The following is a 27,895-nucleotide window of genomic DNA, read 5'->3' as shown; positions in this document are numbered from 1 at the left end:
ACAATGGACTCCGATTTGCTTCAAGCTGAATTCCATGCAAAATGGAATTTTGTAATTCCATTTTGGAACCCAGCAATTTTTCAAAACAGAAATAAACTGAAAGTTTGTTGATTGATCTCAAACTTGCATGAAAATGTCCAGGACACCAGTGTATGTGTAAATATAAAGTTTGCTCAAATCCCATTCATAAACATTCATTTAAGAGCAAAAAAGGGGATTAAAAAGTTTTAAAAATTAGTATGAGTGGTATACAGAGTAGCTGACAAACTGAACCAGAACCTTACTTTATTCTTCATCTGGTCCAGTTGCGTAACACTAATCACTGCAATCTAGCATATATGTGCATATAGTGTAACGGACCGACATTTTAAATTATGACACATACTATGGTTTTGTTTGACACATTTTATATCACCCCCTTCTTCCATGACAAAACTTCCCAAGTGGTCTAACCACACAGGTAATGACCACTCAGATCTGCTTTGCTTCGGCAATGTGGCTGCATTGAGTCAAGGCTACTAAACACCATTTTGGCACATGCATGATCCCAAGTCTGTATTTTCTGAAAGGAAGGGTTGGAAGGAAGAAGAGGTTTAAAATATTCTGCTACCCAGCTAGGACTTTTCCCCCAGGAATGCTGCTTGGTTTTGGAACCAGTTGTGGGGGGAATAAGAACTGAACTGGAGGAGGACATTTGTTAACCCTGCAGATATACCCTGCGACTACATTAAGTGTGTGTGTGGGGTGTGTATATGTGTGTGTATTAATTGCCCTCAAGTCAGCCCTAACTCATGGTGAACCTATGGATGAGGTATCTCCCAGCCCCGCTGTGCTCCACAACTCTGCTTTGGTCCTGTAAATTCAGGCTTGTGACTTCCCTGATTTGAGTCTGTCCATCTGGTGTGTGGTCTTCCTCAGCATTATTGTTTTTGCCTTCTCATGATGTGGCCAAAGTATGACAGTCTTAGTTTCGTCATCTTGGTTTCCAAGGAGCATTCAGGTCTGATCTGATCAAAGTATCCTTAGCACTCTTCTCCAGCACCACATCTCAAATGAGTTTATTTTCTTTCTGTTGGCTTTCTTCACTGTCTGGTTCTCACATCCATACATGGGAATGGGGAATACAATGGCTTGGATGATTCTGACTTTAGTGCTCTGTTGTATATTTTTACACTTTATCTAGTTCTTTCATGGCAACCCTTCCCATTCCTAGTCTTCTTATTTCCTGACTGTAACCTAGTATTTGATCTAAAGTACAGGAAGTCTTTAACTAGTTAGATTTCCTCATTATCTAGGTTGAATTTATGTAAGTTCTCCATGGTCATTATTTTTGTTTTCTTTGGGGATTTACCCTTACAACCTCTGATTAAAAGAGCTCAGACTGGAAGTAGGTATCACCTTCTTTTCAAATGCTCTGTATGTCAACAGTGTTCCTTTTCAATCATACCCTTTTTTGGTACTACTACTCATGCTTTTTTTGTTTGTTTGTTTGTTTTTTGAGCAATGGAATGTGTATGCTCCTGACTTCATGCAAATATCATCCTCAGATGGATTTTACATGCTGGGAACAAAGTAGGCACTTTATAAAATGAGAATCAATTGCAGTATTCATATGATGTTTTGACTCTCATAGTATCTTGCTGTATGGGAATGCTTCATTGAATTCATGTGATGTGGTTATATCTTTGAACTTTCACAAAAGCTATACTCCCTCTGTGAAGCACTAGTCCAAAGTTTCCATCACAGTGCTATTTTTATGTGTGTCCCTTCTATCAAAATATGTAAGCCAATTATATACGCCGATAAACAGTAATGACCATTACTTAAAAAAAACCCAAGAAATAGTAATTTGAACAATTCTGATGGACAAGAATGGTTAAGATAAGGATTGTAGTACAAATGAAACAAAAAAATAATATTCATGACCATAGTTTATGTTTAATTTTTAATACAACTATGATATTGGCTGTGTCTACACATCATAGTATAGAATCATAGAATAATAGAGTTGGAAGAGACGGCAAGGGCCATCCAGTCCAACCCCCTGCCATGCAAGTAATCTCAATCAAAGCATCCCAACAGATGGCCATCCAGCCTCTGTTTAAAGACCTCCAAGGAGGGAGATTCCACTGCATTCTGAGGGAGTGTGTTCCACTGTCGGACGGCTCTCACTGTCAGGAAGTTCTTCCTAATGTTGAGATGGAATCTCTTTTGCTGTAGCTTGCATCCATTGTTCCGGGTCCTAAACTGTGGCTTATCCAAGTATGAACAGACGGAGTACTCTACTTTCCACTTAACCACTTCCATATGGCCAAGAAAAGAGGTTCAAATGCATTCCTTTCTGCTTTCCATGTTTTTCAGATATAGATAACTATGATTAAGCTTAACTATGCTGAGTTTTGAACAAGTCAACTTTAAATCATGATTTATAAAGCTGGCTTGTTTAAACTTATATTTGTTAAGCCACCATTTGCTGGGTACAGATGACACGGCAAGCAAAAGTTTCTGAATGCATTGTTATTGGTGTGCTAGATTCCATATCTAGCTTGAGGCAGAACATTTGTCATTAAGCACTAAGGTCAGGCACAGTTTGTAATTCATGATGTGTCACAGTGATGCCAGGATCAAGCACAATGTGAAAGCATGATCTTTTCTAGATTGTGCTTGCTTGGTAATCTGCTGGAGGTGGCCTTTCTGAAATTCAAGGGCACAGGGAAGAGATGATGTTCCCCAAAGACAATAATGAAGCTTTGTTAGCTTCTTTCACCTCAACCAGGACCCAGACTGAAGGTCTCAATACACAATAAGCACAGCACATTGTGACTCAGCAATCCAAATGCAACTCTGTGCCTGTTTACTTGTAAGTACGTTCTACTTCATCTAATAAGATTTACTCCCTAAAATTTGCAGATTAAAATGTTTGGTATAGCCATTACTCAACACTTTCTACTCTTGTTTTCCCATTTATGGTGGCTTCATGACTTTATTGAGATCATGAACAGAACTGGCACAGAAAGCTAAGAGATGAAAATTGTCTAGAGGGTTTTATCAGAGTTTCTGAACACACCATATTTAGTAATATTCTTGTTAACATACATTATTATGTGGACCAAATGACAATTTAGGTGTTGCCAGAAAGGCATATCAATGTGATGTGAGCTATACATGAATGAATGATGGAGCCATTGTGAAATTTGAATTTATAGCATATCAGACAGAAGTCTGTATAGCAGACTGAAGTTCAGCAAGTTCTCAATAATGGTTGGCAGATATCACAAAGGAACAGAAAGTTTGTGGAGGAATGTTGAGGTGTCCAAATCCTGGTAGGAACTGTAGTGTGTGGTGAAAGATCAATGAATGGTTTCATAAGTGATACCTAATACAAGAAATATTAACTATGCTAATCTTACACTTCAATAATAATTTCACCTACATCAAACTCATTCATCTGTTTCACTGATCTTCCTACAAGTAAGCACAACATGTTTGCATATTGCCTTGGTCAGATGTCCAGATTGTTGTCTTTAATCAGCCAAACTACATGAGATAGATTGTCTGACTGTAAAACAACATGGAAGGGAGACTCACTTAGGTGCTGCATTGATTTCGAACAAAGGGCTCATCCCCTGTATTAACTAGGAAAGAATTTCTCGAGGTCTGCTGTTGACATAACGATTGAATAGTCAGTGCTAATGTTGCAAGTCATCTAACAAGATTTTTCACCGGTTCGGTATCAGCCAGACAAAGATGGGCTCAAAAGCATTTCATGAGAATAATTATTTTGAGTAATATGCACAAAGAACTGGAGAGCCACAAGCAAGAAGGTGTTATTGCCGTATCGTGACTTGCCAACATAAAACAAGCTTTTGTACAGTTGAACAGTATCGTTTTAAAGACTGAAGAATTTAAAATTCATTGGTATAACTAACTGTTGTTTTAACATTAGCTGTAGGAGAGTTCTTTTAGCAACTGCCTGATTGAATATATTATGCAAAGGAAATGAAGCCTGTGACTAGAAAAAGCAATCAGATAAGTATCTTTGCTTCTGAAGAAAAAAAGAAAAAGATGGTAGAAATGTAGTTGAAAATAAGATGGAAGGCAAGATAATGGAAGTATTCCTAGCTTTGCTGATGATATTAGGCAAGGCAGAAAGCTATACAAGGAGTGCTACCCTATCTTTTGATCAAAGTACCACTTGCATTGTGTCCTTTGGATGCGATCAGTGTTTCAACTACCAAGTCAATTGAACTAAAAGTGAAATTTATAGTCAGGAGCTATCTACCACAGGATGTTCATTATTGATGCAAATTTTTTCTTCATGCCCTATGAACTTCTAAATACTGGACGGCATCTAAAGACACATTCTTGTAAATTGTACAGCATGATTGACAGTGATGTAAACTGCAGATCATCTACCCCATCAATAAAATTCGAAATGAGACAACAGAGCAAATATTAGTATCCATAACCAGCATCTTTCAATATTTGGAGTGGAAATGAGATGACACTGATTTTATTGGAGTTGTGTGTGTTATTGTGTGCAAGTCATTTCAGACTTATGGCAGTCCTAAAGCAAACTGATCATGGCATTTTCTGGGGCTGAAAGTGTGTGACTTGCCCAAGATCTTGCCATCCAGTGAGTTTCTATGGCTGAGTGAGGAATCTATTGGGTTTGAGGAACTGGCTTTGCTGAAAATTTGCTGTCACAAAAATTTAAGTGATTCTGTTAGGATGAATGTCATATGGTTTTCCAGCAAAATCAATGAGATTTTTGTGGGAAATGGCAGTCTGCAAATAAAGCAGCTTTGGGTCACTTTGGAGGTGTGCTGTTTAAACAACAAATGCATCCTAAGAGGACAGAAGCCGTGCCAAAGCTGTGCTCCGGTCCTAAGGACTGGAGTGCAGCTTTGGTGTGGCTTCCGGATTCTTAGGATTCATGCGTCGTTGAAACTGATTCATTTGGCCTGTCTGTTCAGGCCCGATTACCCTTTGACTAAAGGGACACCAGCAATAGCAATTTGCTTCCACCAGTGGAGGGTCTTGGAAAGAGGTTACAGAGAGAGAGCAAGAAAAAAACAGCTCTTTATAATTCTGGATGTAGTCCATGAAGTTCTTGTGTTTAAGCTCTGTAAAAATGTATAGTTTGTGTGTGTGTGCGCGTGCGTATTAGGGCTGCATTTTGTTTTGTAAGTTTGTGGGTTTTCTTTTAAAACTTCATATATCGATACAAATCTTCAATGAGCAAATATTCTGGCTTGAACCAAAAAACTGAAAAATAACACCCTTTTAGAAAATAAATTAATTACTAGGATAGTGGAAAAAATATTGTGTATTTCAGAGACAAGATGTCAGTCTTGTAGGATATACTTTTTCATTTCTTGAATCCTGATTTCTACCAACTAGAGGTTGATAAAGGAAATAAAGGTTTTGGAACCCCTACATTCATTTTGAACCCAAAACTAAGGTTAATTATTCTACGCAATCCATTCCTGCTTCTGCCTCCCTTCCCTTCACTTCAAATCTGCTTCCAGTTCTGCTTCTGACCAGCCTGGTATAGGCTAAATAAAACAGTATAGGCTAAATAAAACAAAGTGAGTTACAGAAGCTAATCATTTATTTTTGAAGTCAAATCTCTGTACTGGGATGGTGTATAAATGCCCATTGTAAACCACTGACTTACCTACTTCAATTGGCTCTTGTTTTATTTGTGGAACCTCTATAACATCTGGAGTAGCATTAGTGGAATCATCATCTTCAGGAATCACTGCATAAAGTCAAAACAGACTTTAGAAATAAAAGTTTTAGTTTCCTATCAAGTTCATTGCTATATAAATAAAATTGCATTTCTATGTGTTTGTCATTCCATACAGCAAGACAGGTATTATTGCTTCATTTGGGAGAAATGTTTAGGATGGTCTGACTTAAAATATAAGATATGTAGCATACATGAAATTTACCCGGGGTGGGCACTGGGAGAGCATTCCAGTTATTTTTTCCCTCATTTATACAAAAGAATGTGTCATATCATTGAAAGACTTGAACATGCTGAGTTTTAAAAAGTAACTTTTAAAAAAGCTTTGCTATAACTGTATGACTAGCATTAAGTTTGTCTGTCTTTTTCTTACCACTTAATGCGGCTGGATGGTCATTCTTATGATCATCTGGTGCCACTTCCCTTGGTGACATTTGGTGCGGAATGCTGCCAGGGTGGTGGTGGAGGGCTGCCCTGCTCCCTCCCGCTAACTTTCCCACCTGCCCCCTCTTCCCTCCTTGCTAGTTGCCCCCTCCTTTGCCTCCCTCTCATGCCACTGTGTCCCCCCCTTGCTCTCCCAGGGTGGCTAGCCCTGCTGCTCTGTTACAGGGCTTCCTCCCCAGGGAGAAAGCCCTGAGACAAAGCAGCCAGGAAGGGCATGTGCTTGCCCCTCATGCACTGAAGGGGGCCCAACTGGATATCACCCCTCCTCTGGGGTGTCACCTGGTATGGTCCGCATCGCTAGCATCCCTTCAGAATTGCCACTGCATATTACAGACCATGTGATACTCATTGGGGTGTGTGCCTGGGGGCACACCAGTTATTTTTCATTCATATCAAATACAGTTGCCCCTGAAGTTTTTGCGGAATTCAGATACGTGACCCTCTCTTACTCGTGAGGAGCCAATGGAGGGGGTTAAAATGGGGCCTATGGGGCTTGAATATCTGTGAGTTTCTATTTTCGCAGGGGCAGAGAACAGATCCCCCGCAAAAATGGAGGGCTGAGTGTAGTGTGTTTGGTGGCTATTTGGAAGAAGCAACCTTCCTGAAGGGAAATGGAGGGTGATGTTTGTCATGAGAAACGTCTGAAAATCCAAAGAGGGAGACACTCCTGATCAATTCAGACTCAACAATTAACAACACTTAATGATTCTCATGAGCAATGCTGTGTACTACAGCGAGTACTTAATATAACTTTGGGAGCCACACTCTCTCCGCCTCAGTGGAAGGCAATGGCAAAAGCTCCTCTGAAAAATCATGCCTGGAAAACTCCATGATAAGTTCACCATTTGCCATAAGTCAGAAATGACATGAAGGTACACAACAAGAAACAATAGTACCCCTGTGCTGAAAAAAATATTGCTCATAGGATGACATCAATTTGGTTAGCAGATTGACATTCTATATCTTCTCTTTTCACTTCTGGTAAAGACATAAGTCAAAGGTAGGAAATTTCAAGACTTTGTGTTCAAGTTTGGGCCTCTAGGGTCCCTTAGGCAGCCATGTCCCCTTCCCCATTATAATACTCTTTGGTTGTTTCCCAGCTTTTGGACAGGATGCCTCCCCAAGAGGTTTAAATGCTTCTTATAAGGCTTTTTAGTTACTGACAGTGAGAACTTTAAACTACAATATACTGGTATTTTTGATCCCATCCTTTGGACCTTGGCTCCCATCACTACTACATAAATGCTGCTCTGAGAGCTTCTTTGGTAATTTGCTCAAATTTGACCCTGAGGCTGAAAAGGTTTCCCAACTGCAGCTGTGGCCTTTCCCCTGAATTTTTAAAGACACTCTTTTTCACTGGCTGCCTCAAGTTTGGGGATCACCACCACAAAACTCACACTTTCCTCCTTCATTGTGGGCCCATGTTCATGATTTTTTGTTAACATTCATGACATGTAAGAATTGTCTATGGAGTGAGATAATTGAAGAAATATGTTTAAACATACTTAATTCAAATTTCACCTTTTTATGTGTTGCTGTGTTGCATTTCTCTAAAAAGGGGAGGAGTGTTGACCTTTAATATAATTGGTTTCTTGCTGCTTGGTGATGCTATCCTTGTGACGGGATGTGATAGCACATAGCTTCAATTTGAGCTGTAGAGGCTGACCTAACAAAGAGGTAAATGTTCAAGGTTGTGCAGAAGGGTCAGTGACTGCATTTATCTAACTCCAAACCATGTTCTGGGGCCATTAGCTAATACTGATGGCAAACATTGAGCAAGAAAATCTAATTGGTTTCTGTAGTCCCTTACTCAAAACCAAAACCTACTCAAGCTCATTGCTGACTTGCTGCTGTTAATCAGTTAATCAGAAGGGTTGATTTATTTAAAAAGACTTTTCTTGGATTTGTCTGTGTTATCTGACAGAATGGATGCTTCTCTTTGATTCTAAAATTACAGTCACATTAAAACTCCCTTCATATAAAACAAACAATAAAGCTATTAGTTTTCAACAAAAGGGGCTCAATCATACAGATGCACAGAGCTTTATATAATTTGCTGGGAGGGAATGATTTGGCTCCCTCTACTGGCTAAAAACTGGTGCCAGCATAAAGCTGTTTTCACAGAAATGTGTACTGTAGTAATGTTTTTTCGGGGAAGTGTCCTGGAATCTTGCTCTGTTAAAGGATATCTTAAAATGGAATAGTGTTTTCAAATAGGACTAAGGGTCATTTTGTCCATGGGGTTTATATGTTTTTAATATTGTTATCTGTGCTGAATGCAAGCTAGATTTCATTATCTTAAGCTGGTTAATAAAATTTAGGCTTGATATCAGTATTAGGAATATTATTCTGATTTACCCTCCAAATTCCTGTCCCTTAGCCTCATAGCCTCAACATTTTGCAAAGGCATAAACTGAGAAAGGGGAAACATGCTCAAATTGAATAGGACTAAAAAATGATGCAGTAGAATACTCTTTCTCAACCAAATAAACCCCCGATGTATAGAACTATATCTGTCATCAGAATCAGCAAGCACAGAATTTGGCTATATTTGTTGAGAAGTATGGGAATTACAGGTCAACATAACACCTAGAGATTACCTGATTGAGGAAGACTGTATTTTAAAAAATGGCTGTGGGATATCTTTTTGTGCAAGAACTGAAAAGATGCAAGAAGAGTTGACGTTTATGCAGTTCTATATATTTTGTTTAGTTAGATACTGACTTCCAATACAGTACATTAGACATTTGGAGATTAAGGAGTGAAACAGACCAGCTCTAAATGCCAGCTTCCCAGCAGCTTGGGAGTGTGGTGTTTAGACAGCGCATGCCCCCAAGACGCCTGGAAGCTGCCCAGATGTGGAGCGCTCCAGCAGCATGGTCTTACACGCCGCATGCCGCAGGAATGCCATAAAGCTACTGCGGGGCGGGAAAAGCTGGCGGCCGGCAAAAAGGCAGATTGGGGCTGCACCATGTAGTTGCCACAGCCCCAATCCAGCTTTCTCAGGGGTGGCTTGTTTCACCCCTAACTAAATATATGGTTGGAGTATATAACAGAACGGTCACTGTTTTAGAGGTTAAGGAAGACAGATAATTGCCGAATATTCTGCATAAAAAATGCTAAACTATATGGTTTGTTTTAAACTACTAGTCTGCAATGAAATCATAAAACACAGTTCTGCTATGGACAAAGTATTTCATGGCTGCCAACACCAGATGTCATCCATGCATATTTCTCATCCCAAGAGTGTGGAAATGTTACTTTTTTGGATTCCAACTCCCAGAATGTGCACTGAAGGCTCTGAGAGATGCAGTTTCCATGCTCTGTCTCTTCCTTTTCCAGCTTAATTGTTGGTTGCTTCATCTCCCTTGTGGTTTTTCACAATTTTACATCATTATATAAAATATTCTCCCATATATTTATAATATCTAAGGATTTTGGAATAAGAAGATTTTAATAAATTGAAGAAGAAGGCCAAAATTAACAAAATGAATTTAATCAGATGCACATATGTAAAATGGATGACACCTGGCTTGATGGCAGTGTGTGTAAAACAGTCTAGGTGTCTTGGCAAGCCAAATATGAGTAAGCAGTGTGATATGGCAGCAAAAATAAGTTAATGTAGCTTTTGGCTTATATGTAACAGCAAAAATTAAGTTAATGTAACTTTTGGCTTATAAGTATAGTAACTAGAAGTTAGGAAGAAATTTCGGACCAGAGCTGTTTGACAGTGAATCAGATTACCTCAAAAGGAGGTTTTAAAATAAAGGTTGGGATGGTCATCTGTGCTCCTGCATGAGCAGGGGGTTAGAATAGATGGCTCATGGGATCTCTCCCAACTCCTCCATGATCTTAAAGATTCTATAATATACTAAATAACAGTAGGTTAAACTTGAGCCCTACTCACCTAAATCAGTAACTTCTTCTTTTATATTTTCCTTCATGTGTGTGGTAACTTGCTCTTCCAAATGGCCATTTGCATTATTATTTCTGTCTACTGCACTGTAGGGCACTATAAGTACAAAAATGTGATTAAATATCACTGTACTGCAGAGTTAAGAAAATGTATATCTTTGACTAAGTACTTTATGAATGCTGTCTCTGTATTTACCTGCGTCTGTTGTTTTCCTCTTGTCTGTGAACCCCAGATCTTCTGAGGCACTGCTGACTGAGTCCTCTTCACCAGCATCTTGGTGCAATTCTAGATGAAATGTGTATAGTAAAGTGAATAAATCAGCACTGTTTCGTACAACTTGTAATCAACTTAGCCAAACAATCACAAAATGTATACAGATTAATTTATTCCTTATTCAAAATACTTGGGACCAGAAATGTCTTAGATTTTGGATTTTTTTTAAATTTTGGAATACCTGTATTTGCATATACATACATAATGAAATATCCTGGAGATGGGACCCAAGTCTAAACACCATATTCATATGTGTTTCACATATGCTTTATAAACATAGCCTGAAGGTGTACAATATTTTAAATAAACTTTTTGGCACGAAACAATGTTTGTATACATTGAACTATCAAAAAGCAAAGGTGTCACTATCAAAAGGTAAAAAAGGTGGGGCATTTTCAAGCCCTTTCTAGATCAGAGTACAGAGCTGATGAACTACATTTAGTTTTCTTTTTTTTAAAAAAAGTAATGTTATTGTTGAAGATCTGTTAAGACAATATACATTTAGTTTTCTGAGTCACAATTTGTGTAGGATTACATTACGGAGTTAGCTGGTAAGACAATGTGAAAAGTTGTTTTCTCCTTGAGATAGCAAGTCTCTGCTCAGAAGCTATTTAAGCTTATCTAGGTTCATTTTATCACTAACTGCACTATATGGCACTTTTCAGCCTCCTAAAATTTCAGTTTGTAGCTTTATTCCTATCTTCTATTCAGGCTTTCTCTCAGTCCTGCCACCATTACAGGCATGCTTGGTGAGGACATGAGAGAGAGAAAGAAGCCTTCTCAGTGGCTACTCCATCCTCTGGAACAGAGGAGGCTAGGATAGGCTGGCCCCTTTCCTGCTTGCCTTTTGCCAGCAAGCAAAGAATTTTTGTTTAAGCAGGCTTTTATTGGATGGGATTTCATTTGTTTATTACCTTTTGTATGTTCTAAAATTGATTTTATACTGTTTAATATATGGATTTTAAAATTGTTTTTTTTTAATGTGTTGTTTTTTTAAACTACCTAACTTTCTTTGGGAGCTTTCTTGGGTCCCACGCTGGGAGAAAGGTGGCATACAAATCAAATAAATAAATAATGTTTTCCATTCAACATCACTGTTAATTTTGGTACAAGAAAGACCTTTTCATGTTAATGTCTTTTCCCCTAGACTTGTAGAGTGTATTAAACAGATTCCCCCCCATACACTATTTTTTAATGTGTTGCATCTTCCTAATGTTTATATGTGAGTAGTTTTGTAAAGCCGATCAAATAATTTTGATATCTGGAACTCGTACCTTTGAAATTGTTTTCTGTCATCTTTTCACTCCAATCAGTAGGCTTCTGATTGTTGTTATTATCCAATCTGTTTGTTTTATCTGCATTCCTGTGTCCCAAAATAGCATCCAGTTCTTTAAAAAACATCATATTCTTGCTTGTGTTGCCTGACTGTCGGGCATCTTTTACACTCTTATATTCATGTTTTAGATTTTTATATTTTGTCCTGCACTGCTTCCAGTCCTTCTCAATTCCAATTTTTTGGAGTCTAGCAGCAACATGTTCAAATATTCTTTTGTTTCTCACTGCCCCTTCCAGTTGTTGCTGGATGCTTTTGTCTGACCATACTCGTATTAGAGCTTTAACTTCATTAACAGTCCAGTGCTTTCCTCCTTCCTTTGCTACAGATGGAATGAAGGGCAGATTTTTGGAAGGGTCTGGTGTTGTGGTTGCGTTACTTGCATCAGGTAGGATAGGAGAGAGACACAGATATGTATTACCTGCATTGAGTGGGGTGGGATCAGGATCAGGTAGAGATGGTAAAAGAGAACAGTTTCTGTTAATTTGTTTGTTTCCCAGAAACATTTAGGATTTTTTTAAAAAAATAAACTCAATGTAGATGGCAGGTTGGTGTATAAGTTGAATATAAAGCTTCTCATGTAAGGTCAGTATTACAGGCATTATGAAAGCAAAACAGAATTGTTCCAGGGTCCTCTGGAGGTCTCAGTAGAGTAGATGATGATATTGTTCTGCATCTGGCTAGGACATAGCCAAATGTTTCCACACTCTCCAATAGCAACTAATGGCCTATAACATACATATTTGGGGGGAAGGTTACTATATCCTGTGCTTCTAACTGTCGTGAAAGTAGACGGCCAACTGTACAAATAAATAGAATCTGACTACAGTACTTTAAAAGATGGCTACTGGCCACTTGAAAGACCTGCTGTATCAGTTCACACAGTCGAAGATCTATGGCTAGGTTCACAATGTGCAAAGTTCTGTCCTGTTCCATCTCACTCCCTAACTATTCTTAAAAACATGTGGTTTTAATATCAACAGGTCTGAGGAAGTGGACTGATAGCCATCAAATCTCATGCTAAAATATAAACCAAGTTGTCTTAAAAGTGGTTGTGTTTATTTTTCCCCTCTTTATTTTTATGATTTGAACATAATGATGTAAAAATCAAGTTTAAAAGAGCTCCACAGCTGCATTGAGGTTTTTCATTTTCCTTCTAAAAACCCCACAAACAGGAGGGGCTTTTTAAAGCAGTATCCTACAATGCACAAGAAGAGGCTGTTTTCAGAGAGAAAAAATAAAAGGGCAGGGAACCATCTCTTATGCGAAAGAAGTGTGCTGTACACATCCATGGGCTTGTCTGGATCTCAGCCAATTGAGTACATTTTTCATAGCCTTAAACACACACTGATAAATTAAACTTTGGGTTTAATTCTTAACTTCCATACACATGTTCTAAAATTTCATCAAGACAGTGCATTAACTCACAGAATGCATAATCTTGCTTTATATTTCACACCCTCCAGCATTTCACAAATCAGAACTGGGAAATGTGTCACTCAGCAACATCTGAGTGTGGTAAAAACACCCAAAGTTATCAATGAGGAAGAACACACAAGCTGGGAAAGGCTGCAGCTGTTTGATTTTGCCTGCCTACAGGGAAGAGCAAGATTCCACCCTCTCCTCTTTGTCTCCAGTTCAGAGTGCAAACTATTTTTGCACTTTGGACTCAGTTTGCAAGAACTGAATTAACCTGAGGACAAAGGAGGAAAGTGGGAGGAGAAGAGAGAAATTTGGGGGGCGGGGGAGCAGATGGGGTAAAAAGGGTAGCAAGAGGCCGCTCTGGCCCCAATTGCTCCAGGAATGCTGCTTTTTGCAGCTCCTTTTTGGGCCAGCTTCGAACTGCCTTAGGCGGCCTTGAAACAACTTCCAGATGGTTTGGGGGTGGTGATGTTTGAATGCCATGCCCCAAAAGCGTCCAATATGCCCCTTATTTGACCCTTGTGTTTCAGGCCTTACACCTTTTAAAAAGATGGGATTGGCAGAGAGTTAATCACGGCAGTCCCTGCCAAATTTGGAACTTCTGGAGAATAAAATATTTCCCCCAGAAAACAATCCAAAACCTTAAGTATAAACTCTTCAAGCTTTCCAACATACTGTATTTCTTTTTAGTCCTGACAATACACTATCGTTATTACACATCTGAAACAGTACACACACACTCTCACACACACACGCATGCACACTCATTACCTAACTGAATGGGCCTGCAGTGGGAAATAAAAAGTAGCGGATTTGTAGGAGCATCTTCCTCATCTTCCAGTGTAACTGAGACTTCACCTGGAAGATGTAAAAACAACATTATTTTATGTAGGAAATGCATAAACCATGTTGAAATATGTAATATAGTTCAATACTTATAGAATAGATATTCCTAAGGCAAAACTATGTTGAAACCACAAAAATGACACAAACCAATAAACCTACTGGTCTAGCGTTTGTTGTTGTTAACTGCCATCAACTTTGACCCCATGAATGAGGGACCTCCAAGTCACTCTATCTTTAACAGCCCTGTTCAGGTCTTGCAGGCTCAGGGCCTTGATTGAGTCTAGCCATGTAGGATGTGGTCTTCCTCTTTTCCTACTGCGTTCTTCCTTACAAAGCACTGTTGTCTTTTCTAGTGAGCCGTGTCTTCTCATGATAAGGCCAAAGTATGACAGTCTCATGTTGGTTTCTAGGGAGAGTTCAGGTTTGATTTGCTCTAGGACCCATTTATTTGTCTTTTTAGCTGTTTGTTGTTGTTGCTGTGTGCCTTAAAGTCATTTCTGATTTATGGCGACCCTCTCACAGGGTTTCTGGGGCTGAGAGTGTGGTTTCCAATGGACTTTCCATGGCCAAGCAGGGAAGCAAAGCATAATCTTCAGAGTCTTAGGCCAATGGTCAAATGCCACACTGGCTCACCTGTGTATTCATTAGGTCCCAGAAATTGCAAATGTAAACCTTATAAAATATTTTAAAATATTTCACCATTTGAAAATTGAAAACGGGAAGGATGGAGAAATAAATTATAGGTCTTTCTGTAGTCAATTTGCAGAGATTGCAGAATGGTTACAGTCCAAAGAAGCACAGGACTTTTCTGCCCTTTCTTCCAATCAGTCATGCCATGCCCAAATGGCTAGAGTCTTACTGGACTGATGTGGGAAGCAGCATGGCAGGTTGCAGTGGGAGTCAGTGAAAACCAGAGGGATTTCCCTTGTGTACATGGAAGGACCTTTTTGCTTATTCAGGGCATCGTTGGACCCAAGCCAAAATTTTCTATTTAAAATAGCAATCAGATGTTGTTGGCAAGAAAAGGTAACAATCTGCTTCTAAGGCAGGATTATTCTACCCATATACCTCTTGGCAAACTAGGCATGCTTTAGTCCTATTTGATAATCACCATGGTCACACCTGATAACCAATTGATAATGATGATAACTGTGGACCTTAGCTTTGTTCTCTTAACTAGTACTTTCTCTCTTAACTGAGCTCAGTACAGGGGGCCCTCTGTATCAGGGGGGGTTTGGTTCCCCCTTTCCCAATCACCACAGATGATAAAAAATGCAGATGATGGTAACCCTTATTATTCAGTGGCAGTGACATAAAAGTGCACACTTCAGCTTGTGTACATTCATGTTGCTGCCATTAAATCATATGGGATGTGGCACTCCATAGGCACTCAAACTCAAACGACTGTATTATTAATTCGTGCCACAGTTATGAAGCAATACATAAAATGAAATAGCTGAAGCACACAGAATATGTTTAACAGGATTCGTGCAATTGAAATGCCATTAAAAAGGAAATCAGGGGGGAAACGTGAGTACTCTAAATACTCCTGTCTGATCTTGGAAGCTAAGCAGGAGCAGTACTAGTTAGTACTTGGATGGGAGAATGTGAATGGATGCCAAGTGCTGTAGGCTATATTTCAGAGGACGGAACTGGCAAAACAACCTCTGAGCATTCCTTGCCTTAAAAACCCTATGAAATTCATGGGGTCACCATAAGTTGAGAGGCAGCTTGAAGGCACATACAGAGAAAGAGAGAGAAATGTTACATAAGAAGACTTGGGAATTATAATCTTAATTGTCAGCGACAAAATGTATGGAAATTTATATGGAAAAAAAAACATACAGTATACAGGGTTGCAACCAGAAACAGAGTTAGGAGGATGATTTTGTTCATTAGCATTCCTGCACAAGCAGTTAGTAAACAGGCTCTGGAATTTTTTATTTATTTATTTATTTATTTATTTATTTATTTATTGGGAGCAGGAACAACATTGAGAGGCAGGAAGTTATTAGTTATGACTACTTGCAGGTTCTTATAATAGGGAAAGTAAGTTACTTTTATATCCGTTATCATTCAAACATCTGTAAATATAAAGACTCTTACAAGCACATTATGTACTCAGAGGTCCCCTCCATGTGTTGTTTCACTTACTCCCAAGTAAGTGTGGCTAAAATAGACTGCAGGCAGCCTTCATTATTCTTGGGTGGTCTGAGCATAGCAAGAAGTTCCAGGGGTACAGTGTGCAATTTCATTCCCTTTGGAAAAAGGACACTGGAGGCTTATTGATAGTTTGTTATGTTTGCATTTATTTACAAATACTTTGCATAGACGAAGATCCCACTTAAACATTTTAACAGAAGTCTGCTACTCATACAAATTGCTGCACACATTGTTTGCTGGAGGCAGGACTGGGCAGGCCTTTCCTTTCCTCTGATGTTTCAATCCTATTCAGAATATTTCCTTAAACAGAGATGGGGATCATGCAACCTTCCAGATGTAATTGCATTGCAGACGCTCCCATCAGTTCAAATCAATATAGCCAGTGGTGAAGACTGCTGGGAGATGCAGTCATGCAACATCTGGAGGCTGCATTGTTCTCATCCTTGCCCTAAAATGGTATCAAGAACTAGTTGGCTATTTAGTTCCCATGGCAACATGTTGCCTGCAGCCTACATAACAAAGGAATGCACTAGGGGAGGCCTATCCAGCAGATTTGACTGACTTTAGCAGAAACCCACCAAGCTTACAGCAGGGAATCCTAGAGGGGGAAAATAGCAACTTATTTTGCACGACTGTGGTTGCACTAGGATTTGCACATAGATGAAACAATATTGTTGTATTCTGGTTTTCCTTTCCAATGTAATGCTCTTCTGCCAATCCCAAACAGTCTTTTCATGGTCAGAAGAGGCCTCCCACTTGCAAAAGGAAACCTTTTTAGAGTCAAGCCACATTGTATTCGTTTTGTCACTTTCTGTCTGCCATGAGGTCATGGACCAAGCATCCTTGGATCATTTTCACACAATACATGATTCATGGCATTCCACTGATGTGCTGCATGCTGATGCACACATCCCATTAGCTTCTACATTTGCCTCCCCAATATCACAAGTGACTAAAAGAACTAGAAATGGTTTGTTCAGTGTATTGTCATCCAAATGAGGCTTTTGCTCCCTTTACAAGTTAGGATTGTAAATCAGGTTTGTTCCTCACTTATTGATTGTTCCTTGGCTGAGAGCAAGAAGCAAAGTTTGTGTGTTCAGGTGACATGCTAAATTTATGGTTTATTTAGCTTCTTGTACTGTGGCATAGTGGCTTGAGTGCTGGACTATGACTCTGGAGACCAGAGTTTGATTCCCCACTGAGCCATGAAACCCACTGGGTGGCCTTGGGCAGGTCGCACTCTCTCATCCTCAAGGGAAGGCAATGGCAAACCACCTCAGAACAAATCTTGCCAAGAAAACCTCATGGTAGTGTTGCTGTAAGTGAGAAATTACTTGAAGGCACACAACACACATACTACCTGATGAGCTAAGTGGGAACAAACAGGCTTTGTGTACCAACATGTAAATCTGTCCTCATAAACCAGGTTTTATAAGGATTCTGGTTTATCATTCTGTGCAAACAAGGGGAATGTCATTTTTGGCATATCATTATTTCATGCAGCATTCCAGGAATTGTAACCTATGAAATGATCCTAAAATGGAACAAAATATGTGAATAACATTTTATAGCTAGTTTTCAAGGATAATGTATCAACTAGAGCTTGCATGAGGGGAGATGCCACCCTTGAGAAGTTGCTGGACTGCAAGGCCCACGTTTTCTGACCATTGGCTATGCTGACTATGGCTGTTGGAAGCCTAACCGTATCTGGAGGACCACAATTCCCATCTTTGCACTAGACTTGCAAGAGGAGAGTTGGGTTAAAAATTGTACTCAACCACAAAGTTCAACCATTATATCTCAGCATAATATATCTAACGATGTAGTAGAAACTGATGCCGTGAGAATAGGTGCAGGGACAGGGGGCAGTCGATGTGCAAACTCTTTCAAGCTTCTTTTAGTCTGGCTGGGATTTTGTTTATTTCTTTAGAGGCAGAAAGAGATTTATTCAGAAATATTGGTCATGCATTAAACACTGGGGTGTTTTTCAGTAAATCTCCAGAATATCATCCAGAGTAATAATCCATTTACACAGAGGAAAGGAACAAGGTCTGTGCCCCCCTCTGAATACTAGAATATCACGATTTGTATAGCAATTGGAATGTGACTAAAAGGCAGTGAAAAGGGAAAGGTGCGGTGTTTCAAGCTGAAACAAAAGATCAGGCAATATATCTAAGCAATACGTGTGGTTTTTAAACATATAATCTGTATATTTTTGGTGTTATTGGTTTTTTTCATGTCTGAATAATGACTTTTAAATATTTTTAAAGGCATGGTAGATTATTTGGGGGCTTTTTCTGGCCCTCACATTGCAGTCAGACATTTGATGAAGTATATGCAGAAGAAGATGAAACATAACAGCAATTTAAAATCTATCCCAAAGGTGTTTTTAAAAGAAATTTAATTTCACTGTTACAAAGTGATGTTTAAGTGCTTTAGGGAATAATAATATTCAAATGGCCTTATTTTGTAACAGTAAATCCCTTTGCATTCTGGTTTAGTCGGTAATGGTTGACCTTGCTAAGTTTTCATTTTCTGATTAGTAAAGGGTGAAATATACCATCATGCAGAACTCTGTTAAAGATTACAGCTTCCAAAATAGCAAACTGTCTTTTTGTGGCATTTGAACATTTAACCTACAAATGACTTTAGGACCACATTGTACCTGTTCTAAATGTTTTCTTTATTAACCATTAATAAATCTTGCAGCTGGGGGGGGGGGGGAGGAAACAGATAGTTGAAAAGGAATAATATATTTTCAGTATTTCTAATGTATGTCTTCCATGCTTTTTGGCCCTTTTCATTCCAACAGAACATGAGACGTTATCTTTTAAAGCCAGCATCATCATCTTATTGCTCCATGCAGAATTGTTTTGTCTTCTTCCTAAGCTAGCCAGCTGCAAAAACAGGACATGAACTGCTGCAGATAAATCACTATTAAAAAGCAATAGAAGTTTGGGAGGGCCCTACTGTTTGGTGTCATGTTCCCCCACCCTCTCTTTACAGAAAGGTGGCTTCATGAATCTAGTTAGTTCTAAGAGCTAGTTTAACTTAACCAGGTTTAGGTATTTCTAGAAACTCTAGTGAGCAGAACCACCCCCCAACCCCCCCTCCCCACTGATGCACAGGGAGCACATTAAGTCAGTTTGTTCTGCCAAGTGTGCCATGTGTAGTGCATGATGTGGGCTTGAGTCCTCCTACCAAGCTTGGGTGTATTTTAGAGAAAGATAATAAGGAATAGAGCTTTTTTTGTTATTACCTTCATTGTTCTCCCTGGTGGCACTTATGATGTCATTTGCTGAACACCTGCTGTTTTCTTCCTCTGTTAACTGTGGGACCGGTTCATGTTGCAATATGGCATCCAGCTCATGGAAGAACTTCATGGTCTTTGTAGCATCCCCTGAGTTGTGGGCATATTTAACCGTCCTATATTCATATTTCAGGTTTTTATACTTTGCACGACATTGCTTCCAGTCTCTGCAGATCCCCAACTCCTGTAGCCTTTTAGCAATGTAAATAAATATCCCTTTATTCCTTAGGGTTCCATGGAGTTGCTTTCTGATGCTTTTCTCAGACCAGACGCTTAGCAAGGCTTTAACCTCCTCTTCAGTCCAGTGCCTTCCTCCTCCACTCTCCATGTTGAAAGTGACCTGGAAATGATTCACTATTTCTAGCCAAGATTTTGTTTCCTAGGAAACCAGACGGCTGATTGTCAGTAAGCTCCACAGAGATGAAAGGATCCAGTTTTACTGGCTCAAGCTGCCTGAGGGGAGTAACTTGAGAAACTGCCAAATAAGCAGGTTCCCTATTAGAGGCAGGGAAATAAAGCAGCTCAGGCACAAATGATTACAAAGTATGTGAATAATTGGCACTGGGAATCAGCTGTTTTCTGCTTGACAGAAATGATGCATAACCCTGAAGTGTACAAAAATACATTCTTGGGCTCTGCTTATGCAATGCGCTTTAAATATAATCACTGCTTTGTAATGAATGCTAAAGCTCTAAATACATGCTCTGGTTTGTTCTGACTGGCAATAGCGTTGCGCCCTGGTGCTGTAACGTCTTTTCTACCAAGCGCCTGCCTTTCATTGCAGTAAAATATATGTTCCACTTGTTTAGGATTGCCTCTTGAATCTGTGATTCTGGCATGGATACTGGTTTGAGCTGTTCAAAATGCAAGTTTACCAGGTTGGGTCCCCATATTTACGGATGTTTCCCCTCCTGCTCAGAGCAAACAGAATTGTAATTTGTATTTTGAAAATTGAAAGGTGTTAGCAATCATTTCGTATAGGTAGCCATTTATTTTGGTTTGGACAATAATGTACTATAAAGCAACAAAAATAGATCAAATTGGCGTTGAAAATGTTCAAAAATATATCTAATATCCAGAAAATTTTCATCTGTATAGGATAATATTTTTGGACAACATAGGCTTTTCAGCACACTTTTATACAGTGGATTCTTTGTATCCGCTGGGATTTGATTCCCGGATTGAATAACAAAATCCGTGGATGCTCAAGTTCCATTAAATACAAGGGGTAGAAAATATACAATGAAAAAACAAAGTTTGCTATTTAGAAGTTGTACCTTTTTAAAAAAATATTCTCAAGCCATAGATGCTTGACCCCATGGATAAAAAATCTGGATAAGCACAGTACAGGAGAACATGACCAAGGGTTTCTATAGCTCCAGTATCGCAAGAACAAAGTTGAGATTCATGAGGTATTTTTCTGTATTTCCCTTCTAATACAGCTGTTGGAAGGACATTACGCCAAGCTAATGACAAAGCTCTCCTAAATTTGGGTACTGTAACATAAATAAGAAGCTGGATATGATACCACCATATGATTTTTTACCAATATATAATTAGAGAAGGCGGCAATTTTAGTCTGACCTTTGATATCCAGAATCCTTTCCCTTACGACCAGTTTGGCTTGATCTAATCCCAACTTTAGGATGCTATCCCTAGAGAGTCTAAGGTTCAATTTCTTATAAATAACTGTTTCCCAAGAGCATTTGTAGTTATCTGCCAAAATTAGCTGTGACAGTCCACCAGGATTATTATTTAGTTTTAACCAATAAGTGAAGATGTTTATCCACAGGCTGGAAATTGCTATTTGATTATATATTCCTTACCTGTCACTCTCTCTTCCCCCCACTGATGATACTGATGACTTTGGGGTAAGAGCAGTAACAATCCAAGGATGTTATGGTCTATGTCTTCATGCTTGTGCGATTAATCTCACTAGAGGGCATGTTTCATTTCTGAATATGGATGATTTTAAATGTGGTAGCTTCAATTACATCTTTTTTCTTGCAGTGAAGGATAGGAGCATATCAAGATGAGGTCCATCCCAATCTTTCTTAGAAGGAATTCTAGGCTAGTAAAGGGTTATATGGTTTGAAGAACAATGTGCTTCAGTGTCAGAATGTTTCTTTAATGTGTAGTATACAGAGTTGGCAAAACCACCTCCACTTGAGAAAACCCTATTAAATCAATGGGGTTGCCCCCCCTGGGTTCTTCAAGAAATAAAATCTGCAAACCTTGGGATTTCCTAAAGCCTACTGAAATCTGCATGGATGGTTCTATTTTGCCTACATATGGGTTCATGCTCTGAGAATGATTTTACTGCCAGTATATGAGATATGGTTTTGTTGCATTAAACTGTTGTTGTTTTTTCTCAAAGGGGCCAAGAGAGTGCTGGGATTGTGACAAGTGATGGAGAGTCAGCTCAGTCATTCAAAGTGCACAAGGTAAAATAGGAAGCTTGTCTCATTAAAACAAAATGTGGGTATGACTTAAGTCAAAGAATTTGAAAAGGACTCAGACTCATTTATTGCATGTTTAATGGAGCAAACCTGATGGAAACTTCATAGCTGAACATATTTTCCCCCATCCAAGTCATAAATCCAATGTTGTATATTATAAGTAGTATTATGAAACCCTACTTTGAATTTAACAGTTTTTCTACACCAGGAATAAGAAAAACAAGTACAGTCATACATATTTGTTTTGAACAGAATTATATCTTCACTATACCTTCCAAATGCACTGTAAAAAAAAATTGCATTGTTCTTCCTCTCTTAGCGTATTGATAAGACACAATGGATGAAGTAGGATGGTCAAACCTTTTCAGTACAGTTTTCTCTGTGTAATGATAAGCCTCTGCATATCTGACCATCATCATGGACATTGTAAATGAAGTTTAGGTCACGTGGTTGTTTGTTACTGGTACATGTTGAGTCTCCTTTATCCAAAATGCTTGGAACTAGAAGTATCTTGGTTGTTGGGGATTTTGGAATACCTGTATTTTCATATACGTAATGAGATATCTTAGAGATGGGACCCAAGTCTAAACATTCATTTATGTTTCATATACACCTTATACACATAGCCCAAAGATAATATTTTAAATTATTTTGTGAATGAAACAAAGTTTGTGCATATTGAACCATCAAAAGCAAAGCTGTCGCTGTCATTTACCCAGGAAAAAAGTTGTAATTTTTGGAGTATTTCCGATTTCAGAATTCATGATAAGGGAAGCAACCTGTACATCACAAATCCTAGTGTGAAGTCAACCAGTTTGAATGACGGGTCAGGGACAGGCAGAAAGATTTATTTCCTCATGGCTAGCCATGGGTTTCAAACCAAAAATGTTGCCACTGCATTATAATGGTTCCTTCTTTTTTTTACCTATACAAGAAAAGCATTGAGGAGGACTATATTTTTTACATTTTTCTAGAATTTCATCTACCTCAAGCTACCTTGTGCATCTTTATAATGTGTGTATTTAATTTCCTTTACACATATCTGTTTGACTGGTTTCCTAAATGTGTTCCTAACTCAGAAAGTTAGTTCCTGACCATGACATCAGGGCAGAACTTTCCTTATGCATAGTGATAAAATACCAGTTGCCTTATAGGAGAATTTGAAATCTCCTTATCTACTCAGAAGAAGGAGCACACTGTGTAAGCAAGAAGGATGGGAGAGTGATGGATGGCCAAGGCTTTTAAAGAAGGATGCCAATTAAATCTTCCATTACTTTGAGTCAGGAAAATAGTTCCTCCTAATTTAAATTTGAAATATTGTAATTTCACCAGAAGTACCAATTTATGAAAATGAACAATTATATATCTGTGTGAAAAACATCTGAATAATTCTTTCTTGTAGAACTGAGCAGATACTTTGCTCTGGCATTTGTAATGCCATGGTTTTCACCTTTTAGCATTTTAAAATATATATCAGAACTCTTAAAAGGCCAAGAAGTAACTGTAACAAAATTTCACATCATTTAAAAATGTAAGTAGTTTTATTCATCATGGTGCACATCTAGCTGTCCATGAAGCTTTCCAGGTAATATTCTGCCTGGCAACTACTTCATAAAGTCATCTTGTTGAAGTAGTTTTTTCTTACATTATCACTTCCCTGCCCACGGGTATGAAATTGTATTACCAATAAGCTATACTGTTGATTTTTGATGATATGGAAATATGACTGACTGATCAGAATATTATGATGGAAGAAGAAAACAGCTATGTTATTAAATGAACTTCACAGTTATTCTGCCTTCTGTGCTTCTGAAGTAGGGGTAGTAGGAAGGAACTGGTGTAGCACTAAATAAATAGCGTGGTTTGTTTCCTTATTTTAAAAAAGATGGTATATAGGTGTTATAGAACATCTGATAACGCTACTGGTGTGTCCTCACTAGGAACCCATTTTGCTGAGCATTATTTAAAAGTTACTGATGGGATTTACATGCATCATGTAAAGCTACTTCTGTGTAATAGGTGTCTATAGCACTTCTACAGGCCTATGAAATGCAGCATCTGCCCAGATAAGAGAGACTAAATTTGCCAGCAGCAAAATAGCAACTGTGACTTTTCCAAAGAAGGAAAGTGTTATCTGGAGAAGAAAAGCTTTGTTGCTCCCCTCCAGTTAATAGTCAGTTAACTGCATTTATTGTACAGTGAGAATTTTGTCCAAAAAAGCCAATATGATAAAACACGTTGAAGAAAACAAATGATATTAAATGAGATACCTGCATACTTTACAGAAAGATAAGGGGGATTTCTCTTTTCTGGGAATACTGATGTGTTAGTTTTAGTGTACTGAAGTATATTGGGTGGCACTGGAAACTGAATTTAGAGCACATTTTCAGTTTCCTTTTTGTTTTTCAGGGAATGGGTCTTGTTAATCATGTGTTCAGTGAAGATAGTCTGAAAAAGCTGTATGTTTCAAATCTTGGAATTGGCCACACAAGATATTCAACATCAGGAGTCTCTGTCTTGGATAACTGTCAACCATTTGTTGTGGAAACACTGCATGGGAAGATTGCTGTAGCTCACAATGGAGAGCTCACAAATGCTGTGCGGCTGAGGAGAAAGGTAGGTAATTAATCTAGCATTCTGCAGTCATTCTAAGCATAGAAGGCAGGAGGACACAGTAAATTTACACATATATTTAATGCAGAGACCATTAAAATGGTTGGCATTCCCAGAATCTGCTGCTGAATATCATGGGTAAAGGCAACGCAATGCCCACTGCCCACCGTTTACCATATAGTCAACCTTATGCATAAGTCAAGGGCAAGTTTTGGGGCAAAAATTGTGGATTTCAATATGACTCGTGGATAAGTCAAGGATAAAACTTAAGGGCATGCAACAAAGGATGCAAAAGATGAAGTTTACTATCCAGCAGATATCAAGGACCCACTGTACATATTTATTTGAATGAGTTAGTGAATAAAAGCCCCTTTTGTTCTGTAGTTCATTTGTATGTATGTATTTGCTGTGCTGGCTTGGAGATTGTGGGTGTTACGTTATTGTTGTGTGCCTTCAAGTCATTTCCAACTTACGGTGATCCTAAGGTGACGTATCATGGGGTTATCTTGGTAAGATTTGTTCAGAGGAGATTTCCCATTGCCTTCCCCTGAGGCTGAAAGTGTGTGACTTTCCCAGGGTCACTCAGTGGCTTTCATAGTCAAGCTGGGAATTGAACTGGGGTCTCCAGAATCATAGTCCAACACTCAAATCACTAGCCATGCTGGCTCTCATGGGTGTTATAGAGTTGCCTTTTAAAGATAATACAGATATGAGCATGTACCCAATGTATTGTGTGTCCTTTGTTTTCCAGCTAATGCGCCATGGTGTGGGACTCTCCACAAGTTCTGACAGTGAACTGATCACTCAGCTGCTGGCATTCACCCCTCCTTTAGAGCAAGATGACACACCAGATTGGGTAGCAAGGTAAAGCATGTGGCATGGGGAGCACTGAAATTAGCAGCAACTCTCCAGCTGGTCAAAACTACTATTGAAAACTACCATTTATGAATTCTTGTCAAAATTAAAAATGATACATTAAGTGACTTCATCTTTCAGGATCAAAAACCTCATGAATGAAACACCCACTTCATACTCAATTTTGATGATGCATAAAGATATAATCTATGCAGTACGTGACCCCTATGGGAACCGACCTCTCTGCATTGGCCGTCTTGTTCCAGTAGGGGACATTAGTGGAAAAGGTATTTTATTTTATTTTATGTATCCTGCCTTTCTTCCAGTACGGAACCCTAACTTGGTGATTACATTAATGTGTAAACCATGCTTATGCAATGAAATTTACATTCATTTTGAAATGCTGCCAATCTGGGATCACTTTAGCTCTTTTTACAGCAGGTATAATTTCCCTGTGGAGGGGGCAGAACACCCTAACTGTGGATTGGTCTCCCCCTTTGTCCATAGGCAGGAACCAATTAGCCTTTGAGGGAGTCCAGGTTGCAGAACAACCCTCCTATGAAGCCAGTCTTCTGTCCATAGGGATGTATTTAAAAACACTATAACCTTCCCACTCTTCTTAATAGAATCCCCTAACCATCCCTTTAAGCTTTTCCTCCCTCTCTATTCTCCCTCCCTCTCTCTGTTTTTGTTCTTTTTGCCTCTTCTCCTTCTTCTCTTTTCTGGGCACCGATATGGATGGAAACCAAACATGCAGATGACTGCAAGGAAGAAGGGAAGCCCCAGCTATTCTAAAGAAGCTTTTGCTGCTTTAAAAACCACACACCCTGCTACCACTGAGCTGCTTGGTGTTACACCCAGCCATATCTTGTACCAACTGAAAAGTATGAGGGTCATATTCATTTTTCTAAGCAGACAATAGACGTGTGCTGAGAGCCCTGATTTAGTCATTGCTTCCCAAACCAGTCTATTGCCTATTTAGGATGTGGGTCACCCTTTCACACTTCTTTGTTGAAGGAACCAGCAGTGTAATCACATCAAATGAAACTGCTGCATAAAGAGTGAAAGGGCTTCACCATAGACTCATAAGTGAATTGATATTGATCTGGGTGGGATGCTTTGCCAGTAATGTCAGTACAGTCCCACTTTGTGTTCCAGAATTATGAGCACAAATGTAAATTATCTAGAGTGTATCATTAAAAAAAAGTTACTAAGTTCCAAAAATTATAGAAATAGTCTTATTGTTGTACTCATTTCATTTCCAGGGAAAAATTATGCTGAAAGTGAAGGATGGGTAGTGTCTTCAGAATCCTGCAGCTTTTTATCTATTGGTGCAGAGTAAGTTTGTTCATTATATACTGAATTAAAAATAAGCCAACAGATTGCTTCTACTATTTTGTGCTACAATAATACTTAATTTGAAGATAGCCATGGCCTGACAATGCATATCCCAACAAGCCGAACTGTACATTGCCTTCCCCTGAGGCTCAGAGCATGTGACTTGTCCAAGGAAACCCAGTGGGTTTTGTGGCCAAACTGAGAATCGAACCCTGTTCTCCAGAGTTGTATTTCAGCACTCAAACCACTGTGCCAAGTTTAATGATATTATAAAAATTCTGATAATGTGGATTGTTAATTTATTTCCCAAAACATTTTAACATATTCATTCAGTTCACATACAACATTGCTGTACCTTGGGCTGTGTGCTGTCTCTTTCTTTTACATGCTGTGCTTAGTGTGTAATGAGATCTTGTAGCACCTTTGAGACTAATTGAAAGAAAGAAGTTGGCAGCATGAGCTTTCATAGACTTAAGTCTGCTTCCTCATATGCTCTGCTTAATTTGTTAGTTTGTTGTTTATAAGCAGTCTTGCTTCTAAATCTACCAAATTTCTGTTTGTTTTCATATGAGAACATAACCATCTAGTGCCCATCTGCATCAACATTAGCTGATTAGAAGAGAAACAAGCCAGAGAAAATCATCTAAATACATCTTTGCATGTGACACCAACAATAAAAACAAGAATGGATATGATTTGTATAGTCACTGTAAAGGGAAGAACAGTCACTGTTTGGATTTCACTCTATATTTCTGTTCCACGAGGCTGACAAAAATGCCTTAACTGGAGCTATTGTCATATTTTATTTCATTATATTACAGTGAGAAATCATTATAATTATTTCTGTATGTAGCCAGCCTGTTTCTGGGCTGATTTTAAAGCTTTCCACCAAAATGTTGAATTAACAATCTGGCCACACCTTTCAGATTGCTCAGATTTGCTTTAGTCTTCTTAATCATGGGAAAGGGATATGGTGCTCTGGTAATCCCTCTTTTGAACATCCAGAAAGCTAATTAACAGAATCTTATACACATTTATTGATATGCATGTCCTATTATGTTCAGTGGGACTTATTCCCAGCTAAACATACATTACATCCTTAGCCTTCTTGTTGCTTCTGAGATTGCAGCCAGTATAACCCATACTTTGAAGAATTATCTTCACAGGCCAT

The 27,895-nt window shown here is 38.8% G+C and overlaps 2 protein-coding genes across 7 annotated transcripts in view; one reads left to right on the top strand and one right to left on the bottom strand.

The window, feature by feature from the left end:
- The window catches only part of LOC149312747 (uncharacterized), a 61,835-nt gene extending 42,048 nt beyond the window's left edge, over positions 1 to 19,787 (bottom strand). The window contains exons 1-6 of one of the 3 annotated variants that reach the window (XM_089525277.1): positions 19,409 to 19,787; positions 13,912 to 13,998; positions 11,660 to 12,139; positions 10,308 to 10,397; positions 10,104 to 10,208; positions 5,681 to 5,764 (exon numbers count right to left, since the gene is read on the bottom strand). In XM_089525277.1, coding sequence (XP_089381403.1) covers positions 5,681 to 5,764; positions 10,104 to 10,208; positions 10,308 to 10,397; positions 11,660 to 12,139; positions 13,912 to 13,998; positions 19,409 to 19,787 — 1,225 coding nt within the window. The remainder of the gene's footprint in view (positions 1 to 5,680; positions 5,765 to 10,103; positions 10,209 to 10,307; positions 10,398 to 11,659; positions 12,140 to 13,911; positions 13,999 to 19,408) is intronic. The other 2 variants (XM_089525278.1, XM_089525280.1) reach the window with 2 other exon arrangements.
- PPAT (phosphoribosyl pyrophosphate amidotransferase) overlaps positions 1 to 27,895 on the top strand; it is a 55,127-nt gene that overhangs the window by 20,168 nt on the left and 7,064 nt on the right. For all 4 annotated transcript variants that reach the window (XR_016281300.1, XM_089525285.1, XM_089525286.1 and 1 more), the window contains exons 2-6: positions 21,837 to 21,903; positions 24,328 to 24,534; positions 25,283 to 25,395; positions 25,528 to 25,673; positions 26,652 to 26,724. Coding sequence is in view for 3 of the 4 variants with exons in the window: in XM_089525285.1 (XP_089381411.1) it covers positions 21,837 to 21,903; positions 24,328 to 24,534; positions 25,283 to 25,395; positions 25,528 to 25,673; positions 26,652 to 26,724 (606 nt within the window). In the remaining variant the exon portion in view is untranslated. The remainder of the gene's footprint in view (positions 1 to 21,836; positions 21,904 to 24,327; positions 24,535 to 25,282; positions 25,396 to 25,527; positions 25,674 to 26,651; positions 26,725 to 27,895) is intronic.

Source organism: Sceloporus occidentalis, unplaced genomic scaffold (genome assembly GCF_023333645.1).
Source record: "Sceloporus occidentalis isolate IW3139 unplaced genomic scaffold, rSceOcc1.0.p SCAF_5, whole genome shotgun sequence".
Lineage (NCBI taxonomy): Eukaryota > Metazoa > Chordata > Lepidosauria > Squamata > Phrynosomatidae > Sceloporus > Sceloporus occidentalis.
The sequence above is the reverse complement of the archived record's forward strand: the minus strand, read 5'-3'. Positions and strand labels throughout refer to the sequence as shown.